The sequence below is a fragment of the Pteropus alecto genome, unplaced genomic scaffold (genome assembly GCF_000325575.1).
Source record: "Pteropus alecto unplaced genomic scaffold, ASM32557v1 scaffold21, whole genome shotgun sequence".
In the NCBI taxonomy this organism is placed as follows: Eukaryota; Metazoa; Chordata; class Mammalia; order Chiroptera; family Pteropodidae; genus Pteropus; species Pteropus alecto.
This window is the reverse complement of record NW_006436282.1, coordinates 16,649,147-16,664,917: the sequence shown is the minus strand read 5'-3', so window position 1 is coordinate 16,664,917 and position 15,771 is coordinate 16,649,147. Positions and strand designations below refer to the sequence as shown.

Here is a 15,771-nt window from a genome sequence, read left to right as displayed (position 1 = left end):
CTGCTGGGCTGGAATTCTGGGCTCTATAGTTCATCCTCCTTTTCACTACTAAGATCTGTATGTTTTACCCTTGGATAAGTTTAACTTCTCTGGGTCTCATTTCTTCTTTCTCTCCCTCATCCTTAAATTAAACTGTTTATTCTCCTTCTCAAGTCCCTTTTGGCTATAAACTGTGAACTACGCCATAAACTTCTTACCAATACAGTAAAGTGCTACTAACAAAACTACTCATCTTCTGACTAACTCAAAATAGTGTCAGAGCAGAGTCAGGTAATGAAGGGAAATAGGATCCTGAGCAATACACTGGTTGGATAAACATCTTTGAGTTCTGTTGAACTGAATGCATGTGTTTGGAATAATCATGACAGTTGTTCATCTTATGTCTTTTTTCAATGTGTTATTTTCAATTGAGGTAGAATTGATATAACATTAGTTTCAGGTGTACAACATAATGATTTGATATTTGTATACATTGTGAAATATCACCACAATAAGTCTAGTTAACATCTGTCACCTTATCATCATACATCTTATATATATTGTATGTTTGGTAAAAATACTATAATGTTTTCCCCATGGACTCAGCAAACCACCAGATGACATAGCTGAATATCAGACATTGTGCATAGGGAAAGGTTTTCGTGTTTGACTTAAAATTCAGAAACTTAGCCTCTTTAGTCATGAGGAAGCCATTGCTTGCAGTTCGGTTATTCCGTACTTTCTCAGCTATGTCCACATTGGGAGCATTGCGGTTTGAGGGGTTGGAAACTCTGCTCCTTTGGCACTTGGACAGTGGGACACGCATAGCGTGTGCTGTTTGCTCTCTGGCAGGACAGCCCAAGTTTTGGAGCCTGTGGGGCTCAGACTGTGCCCTGGGTACTGGAGCACCACGCTTTTCTGACCTCTGAGGGAGGGAATCTTCTCCTCAGGGGAAAAAAAAAAATCTCTTAAAAGCAAAAATGAAGTTTAGAAGTTATAGTTCCTGCCAAGTCAGCAGAGTTGTTTCTTGGGACACATGACTTTATTTAGACAGCCCCAGAATGCACAGACGCTTCTGGTGACTTACAGGCTTATCTCTGATTGTCTCCATGGAGAAGAGTGTCTTTCTGTGTTCATCTCTCTCAAGAGAGAAGTCATTTACCTTTTTTGTAACATTACTGACTGAATTCCACAGTCAGAATTTACTTACTCTCTTCTGAAGTTGGCAGGACTCAGTTTTATGATGGGAAAGGATATTATAGTAAACTATACTGTCCTTTATGCCTGTAGGTTGAGTTGATTCCTTCACTAGATTCACATTTCCTTAGGTTTTTGAAAGAACTATCAGTGATATGTTTCTCCTTCAAAGCGTGGTCTCTGGAGAGGTTTAAAGTTGTTTTAAATACCTAATTGCTTAAAACTTCTGCAGTTGCAACTTTCTATAATAAACATACATAATAAATATTAATAAAATTTCTTAGCGGTTGCCTTCCTTCAGAGATAACCAAAATATTTTAGGGCCCTTAACCCACATTTTCCTTAAGGAAAAAGGGGAGAGGGAGAAAGCAAGGTGCCTGCTACCACCCCACGAAGCTTACGAAGAGAATGCCCTCTGATGTAGAATTACGTGGAAACATCCTAAGATATATTTGGGGGCGGGAGGAGGAAGCAAAACACAAAAATATGTACATCAAGATCCCAGTTATGCTTTTAAGGAGGTACTGAACACGTCCATGTGTATAAGCATGGAAAAGACCGGTCTGTTTGCAGAAGTCACTGTGTGTAACTGACTCTGCGAAGGGTCTTGGAGGGTTGGTGATGGTGACAGAAATATCTTGTTTCTTTTGTATTTCTGTACGACTGGGATCTTTTGCAATACGAGTTCAGTCGTGTGCTGGGCACTGTAGGGTAGCGACGTCACTTGGGGCTGGAGCAAGAGAAGAGGGCAGAGTTGTGGGTCCTGGGAGCACCAGCGTGCCTCGTCTGGGTGTCTGCACCTGCCTTCCCATGCTGAGCTTTCGGTGCCCTTTGTGGTGCTAGAACTATCTCTTTTTTTTCCCTCCTCTTTCCATCAAAGTAAAAAGCTGAAAGATCTCCAGATAAGGAAAGCAGTTATGTAAACCAGAAATGACCACTGAGCAACTAGAGAAGAGACCATTTCCTGCCTGTTTTTCTTTTCCTTCCTGGGCTGAACCCAAAGCCCATTGGAATAGAATCCGAACAAAGAATCTGAGTAACCCTGGAAAAAGTGTGGGACCTTTATTTGCTTTTAATTTTGTTGTGTACTAGGAGTGTGTATTATTAGGAGCATGTTTATGTGTTGCTTTTGAAGTCTTGGCCATATTTTCTCTATTAATTTTTTTATTGAGTTCTCCACTTTTAAAATACTTAGGCAAGGTAGAACACAATAATACCTGTGAATCTTATAAACATGGTAAGTATAAGATGCCAGACAGGAGAGAGTACATAACATATGTATTGATATATACTTATTTATATAGACGTTTAAAACAGGCAAAATTAATCCATGGTGTTAGGGATAGTTACTGGAAGGGGGACTGGTGAGGTTCTGGGGTGCTGGTATGTCTTAGTTCTGGATCTATGTTCATCTTATGAAAATTCATTAAGATATGCTCTTAAGATTGGGTACTTTTCCATAATAATTGGGTACTTTTCTTTTAATCAGAAATGATTAAAAGAGTAAAGCTTCTCTTAAAACAGTTGGATGGATGCATGGATGGATGGATAGATAGATAAGGTAGAAAATAGCTTCGTTTGCTTTTTTTGGTTCCCATCACCCCTGTCTCTCTGCCCCAGATCAGATCATAAACTCCACAAGGTCAGTGGCTGCTGTTTTCTCAGGGACTGGCTCATAATAGGTAATGAGAATTTATTGAGCTACTGACTATCCTGAGTATTAAATTCTACCAATTTCCTGTGAGTGGTTTAGAGAGATTTGTCCTTTGATGCTTAAAATGTTTTAATATTTGTATTTTGTAAGAAGTGAGGGAGGTGTATATTTCTAAGTCTTTTCTCTTCTGATTTGGAAAGAGTAGCTGGAACAAGGACTTCCTGCTCATCCCTCTTGCTGTTTGGGAACTCCTAGGCTGTTACTAACCTCTTGGGTAAGAGCTTATTCGGGAGTTCTAATGACAGCATTATTTACAAGATATAGAAACAACTTAAGTGTCCATTGATGGATGAATGGATGAAGAAAACCACAAATAGTATTCAGCCTCAAAAAATAATGAAATCTTGCCATTTGTGGTGACATGGATGGTCCTTGAGGACATTATGCTAAGTGAAACGTCAGAGATCAGACACAAAGACAAATACTATAAGACCTCACTTATATATGGAATCTTAAAAAAAAAACCCACAAGGTCACAGAGTCAGAGAACAGATGCCAGAGCCTGGGTGGGGGTTGAGGGTGAGCAAAATGGGTAAAGAGAGTCAAAAAGTCTAGACTTTCTAGTTACAAAATAAATAAATCATGAAGACATAATGTACAGCATGGTGACTACAGTTAACAATACTCTATTGCATATTTGAAAGTCACTGAGCGTAGATCTTAAAAGTTCTCATCACAAGAAAATTTGTAACCATGTATGGTGACAGATGTTAACTAGGTTTATTGTGATCATTTCACAATACATACAAACGTCAAGTCCTTATGCTGTACACCTGACACTAATGCAGTGTTGTATGCCAGTTATACCTCAGTAAAAAATAAAAAGTTTGATGAATTTTTTTAACTTTCTATTTTTCATTGGTAGATGGCAAAGAAGTTTCCTTTGGAAACTTGTCAGTCTTTTCCTTCCGGTGTGTACTTCAAAGGAAGTGTGCGTGTGTGCATGCGTGCGCGTGCGTGCGTGTGTGTGTGTGTGTGTTTGTGTTTGGGAGGGGGTGTTAAGCGTGTTCTCTCTTTCTGCTTGTTCGGTGTCTCTACTAAGAAGTTCTAGAGCCAGTGGTCCTGGGTGGAAGAGATGGGTGTTGCTTTTGCTTAAAGGGCTGTTACATAGCTTGTTTTTTCTTAGCACCCCCTTGCTCCTTGTCAACTTCCAGAGCTTTAGACAAACTGAATGGATTCCAGTTGGAGAACTTCACCTTGAAAGTGGCCTTCATCCCTGACGAAATGGCCGCTCAGCAGAACCCGTCTCAGCAGCCGCGAGGTCGCCGTGGGTTTGGGCAGAGAGGCTCATCGAGGCAGGGGTCTCCGGGATCCGTGTCCAAGCCGAAACCATGTGACTTGCCTCTTCGCCTGCTGGTTCCCACTCAATTTGTTGGAGCCATTATAGGAAAAGAAGGTGCTACCATTCGGAACATCACCAAACAGACCCAGTCTAAGTGAGTATTCCCGAGTGTGGGCTGGTTGACGACATTTACGCGCCTTGAACCTTAATGATAGAATATGTTGTTCTTGCACTTGGCGTTTGTCTGAACATGGTTACGATCCTTTCTCGTACAGTGCTTGGGAATCTGGAAACACCCTGTGATTGATATCTTGGTGTTTTATATAAATCTGAGGCTAAACCTTAATCTCAAAGGGAACCTCAAGTTTTCACACACGAATGGAAAACAAATGATACCTAATCCACTTGTGATGGGAGAGGCCCTGGTGAGCGAAAGGGCAGCTTCTAGGTTTTTCTGTGTTCCGCCAACTCCCTTGCCTTTTTGTTTTTGAAGTAATTTTCTGGGTCCAATACAGAGATAGTTTCTCAGTCTTGGTTTACTTGAGTAAAGTATCATTCAGCTTATGGTCTAAGTTTATCTCATGATTAAGCCATGGAGCCAGAATGACTTTTTCTTCAGGATGTTGATTGGGACTTTTAATTTGCAGATTTTAAGGGGTTGGGAAATTCTTGGTCAAATATTGGAGCTAACTTTTCAGGAGTAAAAGCAGGGGCTGTTTGTTATGATTCACCACGGTAGCCCAGTGCTGAGCACATTGCCTGATATGTAGAAGGTGCTTGTATTTGGCAAATGAGTGACATGTAATTTCAATGCATTACATATTAGTTGTTTTGCTTTATTAATCATCCCGTTATGCTGTATGTGACTATTCTGACCCAGAGAAGCTCGGTGATGAACTCTCTCCTCACCCCCAGTTCTGTGGAGTGCTACCAGGCACATCGCTGGGATTGCTACTGCCATATTTCCTGTGCGTGTACTAGGGAGGAGAGGCTGTGTACAAACCTTTTTTGTGTCACTCTACAGTAAATGGTAGGGAAATGGCCTCGGGCCAGCTACGGTGATGGCTGCGAATTATTTTGCATTTTAAATTTAGGAAAGAAATGGATTTCATTTTATATGGTCCAAGGAATTAAGGAGAGTCTTTTTTTGAAAGGACAGCTATGGTGCTGTTTGTTCCAACAGGCTTAAGAGGGTATCCATGTCATCATAGGCACCGTGCCCACGTCGAACCAGTTGACTGATTTCTCATGCAGAACCAAAAAGAACTGTGTTTGGTGCTGGTGGTGTGCCCACTCCACCTGCAGAGTGCCTTTCCTTGCTTTGAAGCAGGAGATGTTGGGGGTTGGTTACCTTTGTACAAAATCAGTGGCCTTCGCCTCATAATGTAGGGGATGGGGAAGACAAGTGAACCTTAGCCTAGATCAGTTTTCCTGTTAAATTTGCCTGGCTTTAATCTAAAATTGAAGGGCTTCTTGCTTCCCTTGATCCACCATTACCTACAGAAACTAATTATTAAATGGTTTTCCTTCCTTGACGCGTGGCAGATTAGAGTTGTTCCTTTTAACGTTACTCATTTCCTTGTCAGAGTGAAAGAGCTTCTGTGATTTAAATTGAACTGTTTTATTTTAGGCAGGAAGATGGAGGATGGAGAGGGAAGGGAAGCAATTTTTGTTGTATCCGATGATTCATTTGCAGAGCTCTGCCAGTGCATTTAATTAATTCTTGCTATTGAAACTAGTCATTATCAGAGCCTCTGTTTCTGGAATGGCCTCAGAGGGTTACCTAATCTGTAAAGCAACATTTTCTTCTCTTAGAAGATCAGAATTGAGTAGTCCTTAACATAAACCAGAAGGAGGGAGCTCACCGTGTTACTTAACTAGAAAGACAACAGTACTTACAGTGCCTGGGGATCGAAACTGGCTGGAAAAATAGTTCTGAGATTGGTACTCTCATCTAAGGCACTGCTTTTTATTAGTTATTTCTCATTAGCCTTTATTTGTTTCATTTCTACAGTGTCTTTATTTTCAGCGACAGGTTTTACTTTTGAGACATCTTCAGTTTTCAACAAACACTTAGGAAAATGAAATCTAAACCTTGATTTTATTGGCATAACGAAGCGGTCATTCTCATGGCCATGAGTTATGAAGCACTTTGTCTTCATAAGTGGCCAAAAGGACTCACAAGTAATTTCCCCGCACACACTTTTTTAGATAGTTGATTTTCTTTCTTCTACATTTTCAACAATAGCAGACTTTTAATTTATTCTTAATTCAAAATATACAAGCATAAAAATGAAGAACAAAACAAAACAAAAAACCAAAATCTTTCCCCCTAATAGCCATTGTTAAGTTGGGGATGTATCTTTATAGGACTTGTTCCTTCTGACAAGTTTACTTTAAAGGAGAAATCTTATGGTATGTATTGCAATTTTTCTTACTATGTTGGTACCTGTAATTTTACCACATGTTTTTAAACAGCTGTATGATATGGATATGATATGGATGGTTATTTAACCTTAAGTCTCTTCCTGGTGGCATTTAAAAGATAATCCAAATATTCTTTCTGTCTACTCCAAATAGGGAGTGCTATAGTGGATGTTCCCATGCCAGTGGTTTTCAACCAGGGGTGACCCACCGCTTAGGACATTTGGCAACATCAGGAGACAGTTTTGGTTGTCACATCTGGAAGAGGGATGTGCTACAGGCATCTAGTGGGTAGAGACCAGGGATACTGCTGAACATCCTGCAATACTCAGGACAGCCCGCACAACAAAGAATCTGGCCCCAAATGTCAGTAGTGCCAAGGGTGAGAAACACCACCCTTGGCCCACATGAGATTATGTTTGTAGGAGATGTTATGAGGTGTAGAATTCTTGAGTCAAGGGCAATAAGCATTTTAGCTTTGACAGGTCCTGCCAATTGGTTTTACACGCCCACCAAAAGTGTAGGTGTGCCCAGTTACCCATCCTCTTGCCAGGACTTTTCTCTACCAAAATATTTGCAAGGCTGGAGGAAAATACATCTTACTTTAATTGGTGTGTGTATAATTGCTAGTGAGGTTTAACATCGTTTTGTGTTAATTGACCAAATATTTGCTTTTCATGGAGAATTGCCATCCATCTCTTTGGATTCCATTCATTTCACTATTTATCGTGGACTTTCCTCTATGAAGGAGGCAAAAATGTAGGAAGAGCCTCGCAAAAGGAAACAGATGAGCGAAATCTCCTTACGCAATGAATAGGGAGAGAATACTGTGTAGAAGAAGGAGTTGGAGCTGGCTTGTAGGATTCTGACTCCAGCCCTCTTGGCATGAATTCCAGTTCCTGTTTGTTTTAGAACAGAAGAAAGCCTTTGTCTGAGGCTCTTTGACATGAGATGTTTGTTTTGTGCCATCTAAAAAGAAGCTTTAAACAGATACAGATTGGGCAGAATGAAAAGATGTCTCTGCTTGGTCAGACTGAGGAGAGGGGAGTATTCCTGGAATTAAAATTATTCTCTAAGACATCCACATTGACAGTTGATCAAGAGCTTATGCTCTTGAGGGAAGTGACTCATCCCCTCTGCCCAGAAGTCCTATGACTTGGAAGTTGGTAATTGTAGACTCCATTGTGAATACGTGCTGACAGCTCTTGTTTTCTTCTCTCCTTGTGCCCACCCTAAGAATCGATGTCCATCGTAAAGAGAATGCAGGTGCTGCTGAGAAGTCCATTACTATCCTCTCTACCCCTGAAGGCACCTCTGCGGCTTGTAAGTCTATTCTGGAGATTATGCATAAGGAAGCTCAAGATATAAAATTGTGAGTAAAGTGGAAGAACCTATGGAGAGGTTGATATTTGTGCTGTTTTATTTTGGATTTCTACGATGCAGTTCTGGGGTATTGCCAACAAACACGGATTGTTGTCCCGATGAGCTACAGTAGTTGGCACTACTGAAACCAAAATATTTTCTTTTCATTCATGTTTGGATATGGGGTGAGTGATGGTAATGGGGGAAAGTCCAGCAGTAGAAGAAGGCAGCTGGGAGACACAAGGAAGCCCACCTGGGGTCCAGGAAGTACCTCTGGGTTTTACCCAAGACGGGGGCCCCAGATCCTCACTCCTTTGCTCTGAGCTCACTGGGCTCTGTTCTTATTGTCTGCCCAGCCCCACCCTACAGCAGCGGGAGTATGGAGATGGAGAAATCCCTACTCTCTGCTAAGGGAAACTTGGGATTTATTTGGATGCTCCACATTGGAACTCTGAATATCTTTTCCACAGGAACTTTGAGTGGGGTTGTGTTTTGTGTTACTTTTAGCATTCAGCACAGTGCCACGAGAAACGAAGAATCCAGAGTAAGGTGCTCAAGTTAGCCTGGGGACGTATTGCCAGCATTTAATTTGTAGGGACCTTTAAAACATATTAAATCTATTTTAGTAATAAGGTGTTATATGGTGCTATAAGATTATAATTCTTTTTCAGTGTAGAGAAAAATAAACGGCCACCATCCACATTACCCCAATGACATTTTTAAACAGTGATGTGTATGTAACTTGGAAGTTAAGAAAGGTGCAAAGTGAAACGTGACGCCTCCTTCCTCCTCTGCACCCGGCCCCTAAAGCGTAACCACTGTTGACTTTCTTCTGTTTCCTTGTATAAATTGTGCGTGTCTCACCCGTTTAAAGTTTAAAGTTTATGCTAAACACACATTGTTTTGCATTTGCACATTGTGCTCTGGTTTGGGGGGTTTAGGAATATGGATTTGAGTAGGAGGTGTTTTCAAAGAGTGAACAGAATCCATCATCGGAAGATATTCCCTGAAATGTGTAGAAAAGAACTGCTTTAAAAATTAACTTCTATCCAAATAGTTGTTAATGTTTTTTCACCCCCTCTATTCATGCATTGCTAACATGTAGGCTAAAGGTCTGAAAGCTTTAAACTCTACCTGGCATACTGCTCCCTATATAATAGGTTAGGAAGTAAATGTTTAATGAATGAATGTCTTTCTTACCCAAGAGTAGGTTTACTTACCCTGATTTCATGACCATGTTTTTTTTTTTAATTTACAGCACAGAAGAAATTCCTTTGAAGATTTTAGCCCATAATAACTTTGTAGGCCGTCTTATTGGTAAGGAAGGAAGAAATCTTAAAAAAATTGAGCAGGACACAGACACTAAAATCACGATATCTCCGTAAGTGCTGCTTTGCTTTCTTTTGAATTATAAAGTTTTCAAACGTTTTCAAGCTGTAGGTTACATATTAAGCATACCTTCTCTCATTTTATAGCTGTTCTGTGTTCTTTTGAAAAATTTCTAACACTGTTTTTTTAGCTGTAAGTTACATATTAAGCATAGTTTCTTCGATTTTACAGCTATTCGAGCTAGCCTGTACTGCCATGCTTATTCATTTCTTGATGGACTCAGTCTACTGTCTACTGTTTCTAACCCATATTTAAAGCATTATCTATTCCCACTAAAGAAGCAAGAAGCACTAAACACTTTACATTGGTATTTCCCAGCTGAAGTTTTGTTCAAGTTTTCTGACATATACTTCCGAAGTGGGAATATATAATCCAGTTTATTATGCATTGTTGTGTAAGAAATTATCCCAACATTTGACAGCTTAAGACAGTAGTAAATATTACTGTTCACCTAGTTTCTGTGCATCAGGAATTCAGGAGCAGCTAATCTAGGTGGTTCTGGCTCAGGTCTCTTGTTGCTGATAATTCACTGTTGGCTCTTGGTGTGAGGTGTCAGTTTCACCCACGGGGGCCTCCCTATGGGGCTGCTTGGGTGTCCTCAAGGCAGGGCAGCTGTCTTCTTCTAGAGCGATTGGTCCTCTGAGTGATTGATCCTGAAGAGCAATGTCTGTATAAGCCTCAGCAGTCATACTCTTATCATTTTTCTAATGTTCACACAAGTCAGCTCTGTTCAGTGTAGGAGGGGACTGCACATCGCTGGGGAGGCATCGTCCTGGAGGCTGGCTACCACATCTAGGGTCCATGCATGCTCTGGAATCATAAGGAGGGCGTTTTATTTATCTGAGGGTGACTACTCTTAGTTTCCACCAGAGTATCCAAAAAAGGATAAAGTGGGAAGAGACTGATGAACTAAGGGAGAATGGTAGGAAAGACAGCCAGCATGTTTGTGCAGCAAGGCTTTTTCAGAGGGTGGTGAGGAGGTAAGGTCCTGCTTGGTTGTAAAGAAAGGAAAAAACCCCACAAAGTGGTAAACAAAATAAATGACCCTACCCTGGCTCAAAATTTGCACTCAGAAAGGGGAGTGTTTTGTGGGGGTGGGGTGGGGGAGCCTTTTACAGCTATTCTAGAAGCAGCTATTTTAAAAACTGTAATGTAAAATGCTGGGCAGGGGAGGGGTGGGTTGGGACTGGAGATTAGAAATACAGTTCTTCTTTAAGTAGTCTAAGGCAAATAGTCTTATTGTGTAGATGTTTACATTTTTAGCAACTTGGAGAAGAATAGTTGAGGAATAATATCCTGTTTATCTGGTTCAAGTTTAGCTTACGATATTCTGCTCGGAGCGAAAATGAGAAATTTAACTCTAGTGATGTGAGGGAGAGCTGTAGCAGTATTCCGTAGCCTTTCGGTCCATTCTCTTAGTCGTATTTTCCGTGGTAAGTACCTCCCACTGCTTTCTCTCGCAAGGCTGTCTGACTGGCTCAGGCGTAGGTGGTCTCCGATGTCGTCTGAGTGGATTTGGAAGCTTCAGCAAGACGTGGGTCAGGCAGGGAGTTTCTGAATATTGCTGCTGTGTTCTAACTTTTTAGTTGTCTGAATAGTCGTCAAGGGACCATTTTTTAATTTAGTCAAGATGAACTGATTTACATTATGTCTTCCAGCCTACTTTGATCTAAATTCTAAAATGACTGGCAAAAGTAAGCTTAGACACAGGAATTCTGGTTTGCCTTTTTGGAATATTTTCATGCTTATTTCTTGGTTGGTGACCCCAAAAATGCAATTGCATGAGAATGACCATTATGCTTAGAATTGGTTAGTGCAGACTAGGGACTTACTAACGGTTATGTGCATCTGGTTCTTGGTTTCTACTGAAACTGTACATTACTCCAATCATTTTCTTTATATTTCACTGTTAAATTGTGAAAATGGTTCAAACTTAAGCGGTCAAGAAGTACACTATGTTTAAAACGTGGACTTAATTGAACTATGTATACCCAGTGATTTTTATTGAGAAGGTTGGAGGGGAAGTATTTTATTTCCTGTAACTTTACACATTCTTGCATTGATGTCTTTCGGGGCTTACTCGTTTTTCATCTTGTCTGACCACCCACTTTTGCGTACTGCCAGCTTCCACAGTTGGGTTTTAATTGCCATCTATGGCTGAAGTGTTATTAACTGTCTTCTTCCTGTAACTTCCATCCTCTTTCCCCTCTTCTTCAATCTGCAGATTGCAGGAATTGACGCTGTATAATCCAGAGCGCACCATTACAGTGAAAGGCAGTGTTGAAACATGTGCCAAAGCTGAGGAAGAGATAATGAAGAAAATCAGGGAGTCTTATGAAAATGATATTGCTTCTATGAACGTTAGTTTTAATATGAAGGATGTGTCTTCATTTTGATGAACAGTTAAAAGACGCTTTCAATTGCATTAATATTGATTTCTTTAATGATGTCATCATCAGATGTAGTTTCTAATTGATTTTTTTTTAGCACCATAGCAAGTGCCCTGGGAGGGTTGGAAAGACACAGGCTTTGACATTAGGCTTGGCTATCTGGGTGGTTTTAGCAAATTATTTAGTCTTAGCTTCCTTATCTGGGAGGTAAAGCTAATACCTACCTAAAAAAGGTTGATATCTCCTGTGTAATGTCAGTATGAAGGAGATTGGTACAGTAGGATTGTGGGCTTTAGAGGTATGTGAACTGGGTTTGAATTCCACTCAGCCATTTATTAGCTGCAGCTCTGTTCCCTTGGACAGCATATTTGATCTCTCTGAGCATCAGTTTCTTCATCTGTAAAATGTGGCTACTGCCTACGTTGTATGCTTATTAGAAGTATAGAAGATACAGTGCATATTAAAGCTACTGTATGAATACAAATGTAAAACTTGGTTACTCATAAACCTTGGAGATAAAAAAGAATCTGTGAAGTACAGCTAAGACAAGTGAATCGCTGACATTCCTTAATGGACGGGATGGTGCTGAAGACGTAACATTTCAAAAGTTCCTCTTGAATTTTCAAGTAAATGATTGAAAAAAAATTCCTCAATTGGGCCTGTCACCCGGAACATTACACCCAAAAGAAGGGAAATGTAAAAACGATAATACCTTTGTGAGAAGACGCTAGAATGCTAATCATTTCACCCCACTTGACGGCCTGCCGACCCTCACATTGTCGCTACTCATCCAAATATTCGAGTCAGTTGAGACTTTAAAAAAAGATTCTCAAGTATGCTCAAATCTCAGTTCTCTAATCTCCACCTTACTTCCTCAACCCCTATAAAATCAGACCAAAACAAAACCTCCTTTGTGACTCCTGGATCTGCTCCAAGGATGTGTTTAGTTGTAGTGCTCACGTGCGGCTGGGGCCTGATTTCCGAAGGGCTTGACTTTGCTTTGGGCCTTTCGACCCATGTCTGCCTAGTTTTATCCAGGCAGTAAAGGTCTCTTAATAGCTGGTTCTGCATATCTGGTCTATACATTATTTTTCAGTGAACAAATGCTTGCTTGCTTCTTCAACTAATGTACAGTTTTGTCTGTATTCACCGTGTGCCCGCAGTCAACAGAGCACATACTTGTCTGAGCAATGTGAGCTGGTCGTAAAGGAAAGGAAGGCTGTGTTCCCTGCTTTGACAAATCTAGGGTGGCTTCGATCGAGGAGGGGGCAAACAAGCACACAGACTTTAGAATGCCAAGACTATGAACAGATATAAACTATATACTTAAATACAGTCACGTGGAACCTGTGCTTTGTTCTAAAATTTGAGTCATAATTTTTTTCTTGACAAGAAATCACAATCTGAATATTGTCACCTGTAAATGCTCACTTATCCTTGATCTTTTAATTGTAAAATGAAGGGACCTTTTTACCATTGCAGCTTCAAGCCCATTTAATTCCTGGATTAAATCTGAATGCCTTGGGTCTGTTCCCACCCACTTCAGGGATGCCACCTCCCACCTCAGGGCCCCCTTCAGCTATGACTCCTCCTTACCCACAGTTTGAGGTAAGATGATGTCTCCTGGCTTTCTTTTCTCCTGGTTGAGCGGGACAAGTCAGACTTTGTTGCCTTCAAGTGTGACATGAGATATTTACTGGGAAAAAGCTTAATGTGACACCTGGTTCTCATGCGATTTAAAATTAGCTTAGAGGGCAGGCACATGGTTTCCAGTTCTTGTCGATAGAACCTTCTTATCTACTCCTTTGTAGACGCGTGAGTTATTTCTTTTGAAGTTTTTGGGTGGTAGAGTTGTCAATGTGTGCTTTTAAATATAAAAAGTTTGAGACTTTGGGGAGGGGGAAAGAGGTTATTTTTAAATATTGAAGGAAAAGATTTTTGAAAGGTCAATAAAGATGACTTTTTTTTTTTCATTTTGAGTATATTTTTTAAAACTATGAGCTTAGGTAATTGTGTGTGCAAGTGTTAAACAGCTTTTATTTGTTTTGTAAACAGGTAGGTTACTTATTTTTATATTTGCTTTTTAAGAATAGCATTTTCTCCGAGGTCAGAAATAGGAGACCAGTAAAACTATGAAAATAATTGCAGCGTAGCAGACACCTTACGCAATAATTCTTTTTGAAAGGAGTTCATAAGGCAGTTGTATTATCAATGATGATTGGGGGTAGACAATCATGGAAAATAAAATTAACATTCCAGCATCTTCCTTTATGACTTTGTGTTTGCATCTCTCCGATTCTCTTTTGCTCTCTCATCACATAACATTTTGAGTGGTACCTCCTACACCAATTTAGCAAAATGTTCACGTGGAACAGGTTGGGGGTTCCGTTATCGCACTGCGTGGAATACGAGTAAAATGTCTATGGAATTTTACAGAGAGCAGAGGCTGCTGAGGTCGTCCGTATTTTATCCCTTTAAGAATGAGACTTTCCTTTGCCTGTCACTGAAACCACCAGACTGTTAAGTGTTCTTAGCCTGTTCTTCTTGTGGGGTGTTTCTGCCTTTGCTGCTAGCAGCATTTGCATCTTCCTCTGCAAACTTATCTGCCACTTGAACTTGTTTGGGCCAGGAAACCATGTAACGAAGCTCATTAATCTAAGGACAGGCCTCAGAATTCCAGCTCCATATCAAGTGTGAATAGATTCTTTATGTGTTAAGTGAAGCTTTCTGCTACAGCTCAAGGTGATGTGAAGTAGCTGAGCATTTGCACCTTGATGCTAAGGACACAGGTGGGAGGAGCCCAGGAGCCCACTCTGCCCTGGGTTTTTGTCACAGCAGGTCAGTCTCCTCTTTGCTCTGGGTTTGTTATCTCCCTGGCACAAGAGACTGAACTAGATGAATTTTCTCTAAAGAGTCTTCTTTCAGGTCAAGCATTTCTAGTTTTTACAGAATTCAATAATATAAAAAGTTTAAGAAAAGGATAAAAGTGAGCCTAAAATAGGAATTTGAGAGTACATGGAATTAACCTTTAATATGCCTGCTAGGATCTTTATTACAAATAGATGCGTGTGTCCTATGATTGAGTTTAGGGCAGATGTATTCCTGACAGTTCTGTGTAAAGTGACATTTACTGAAAGCTAAAGGAGCTGATTATTTAAAAGAACTCTATGCTGGAGAAGCTCTCATCTAATCCACATTTCTGCTGACCGTCCTAACCTAGCTTTCTCTTTGGCCAGGTCACTTCCCTGTTCCTCACTTTCTGTTTGTAAATGAGGCTTCTCTTTAACTCTTCTCTCTTTCTCTCCTGGTTACATGTCATATTCCAATCAGTAAAGCCTCTTCGTGTTACCAGTGGCACATTTCACTCTTGGACATCATCTGCCATCTACACTTAAGTGAGTGCTTCAGTAGCAAAAATTCCTAAATTCAATTGCTAGGTAGATTTTTTTTTTTTTTAATTGTGCAAATAGAAGAATATGAATATTCTCTGAATTTAGTAAGTTTTCTAATTTAGTGATATGATTCTGTGTATTGGGTTGCCATGTCGTTAGAAAAGTTAAGATTGTTTTAAGAGAAAGGAGATCATATTAGGAATTTTTATTTCTGAGGCACTTGTACAATTTTAAATGAGTGATTTGAACAAGTCGTGATTTTGTTTTATTATAAGGATGGGGAGAAGGACGTCAGTGGTCTTCGCTTCAGGGAAACTGAGCCAAGAGTAAGATGCTAGGAAGAGCTCACTGGATTGGGTGGTCTTTGCTTCCCCTGAGATTTTAAAACTAAATCAAGTAGGTGCAATTAGAAGCAACCATTGAGAACAGGAAAAGATGCAGAAGCTGCCAGGAGGAAGGGTAGAAACACTATAAGAGCTCAGAACCCCTAATGGCCTCGTGGTTTCAAGGGCAGGAGAAGAAAATACTCATTTGTTTTTTTTTTTTTCCAAGTTTATATGTTTATTATTATATTTTTAACAATTCCCCCCCCCCCCCCCCCCCCCGGAACCCCTTATGCACTTGTCCTTGCCCATGGGCTCT

At 40.3% G+C, this 15,771-nt stretch overlaps 1 protein-coding gene across 2 annotated transcripts in view; it reads left to right on the top strand.

The window, feature by feature from the left end:
• Window positions 1-15,771, top strand: part of IGF2BP3 (insulin like growth factor 2 mRNA binding protein 3) — a 111,945-nt gene that overhangs the window by 72,676 nt on the left and 23,498 nt on the right. For both annotated transcript variants that reach the window (XM_006911992.3, XM_006911993.3), the window contains exons 6-10: window positions 4,045-4,326; window positions 7,834-7,968; window positions 9,217-9,339; window positions 11,572-11,707; window positions 13,220-13,345. In XM_006911992.3, the coding sequence (XP_006912054.1) occupies window positions 4,045-4,326; window positions 7,834-7,968; window positions 9,217-9,339; window positions 11,572-11,707; window positions 13,220-13,345 (802 nt within the window). The remainder of the gene's footprint in view (window positions 1-4,044; window positions 4,327-7,833; window positions 7,969-9,216; window positions 9,340-11,571; window positions 11,708-13,219; window positions 13,346-15,771) is intronic.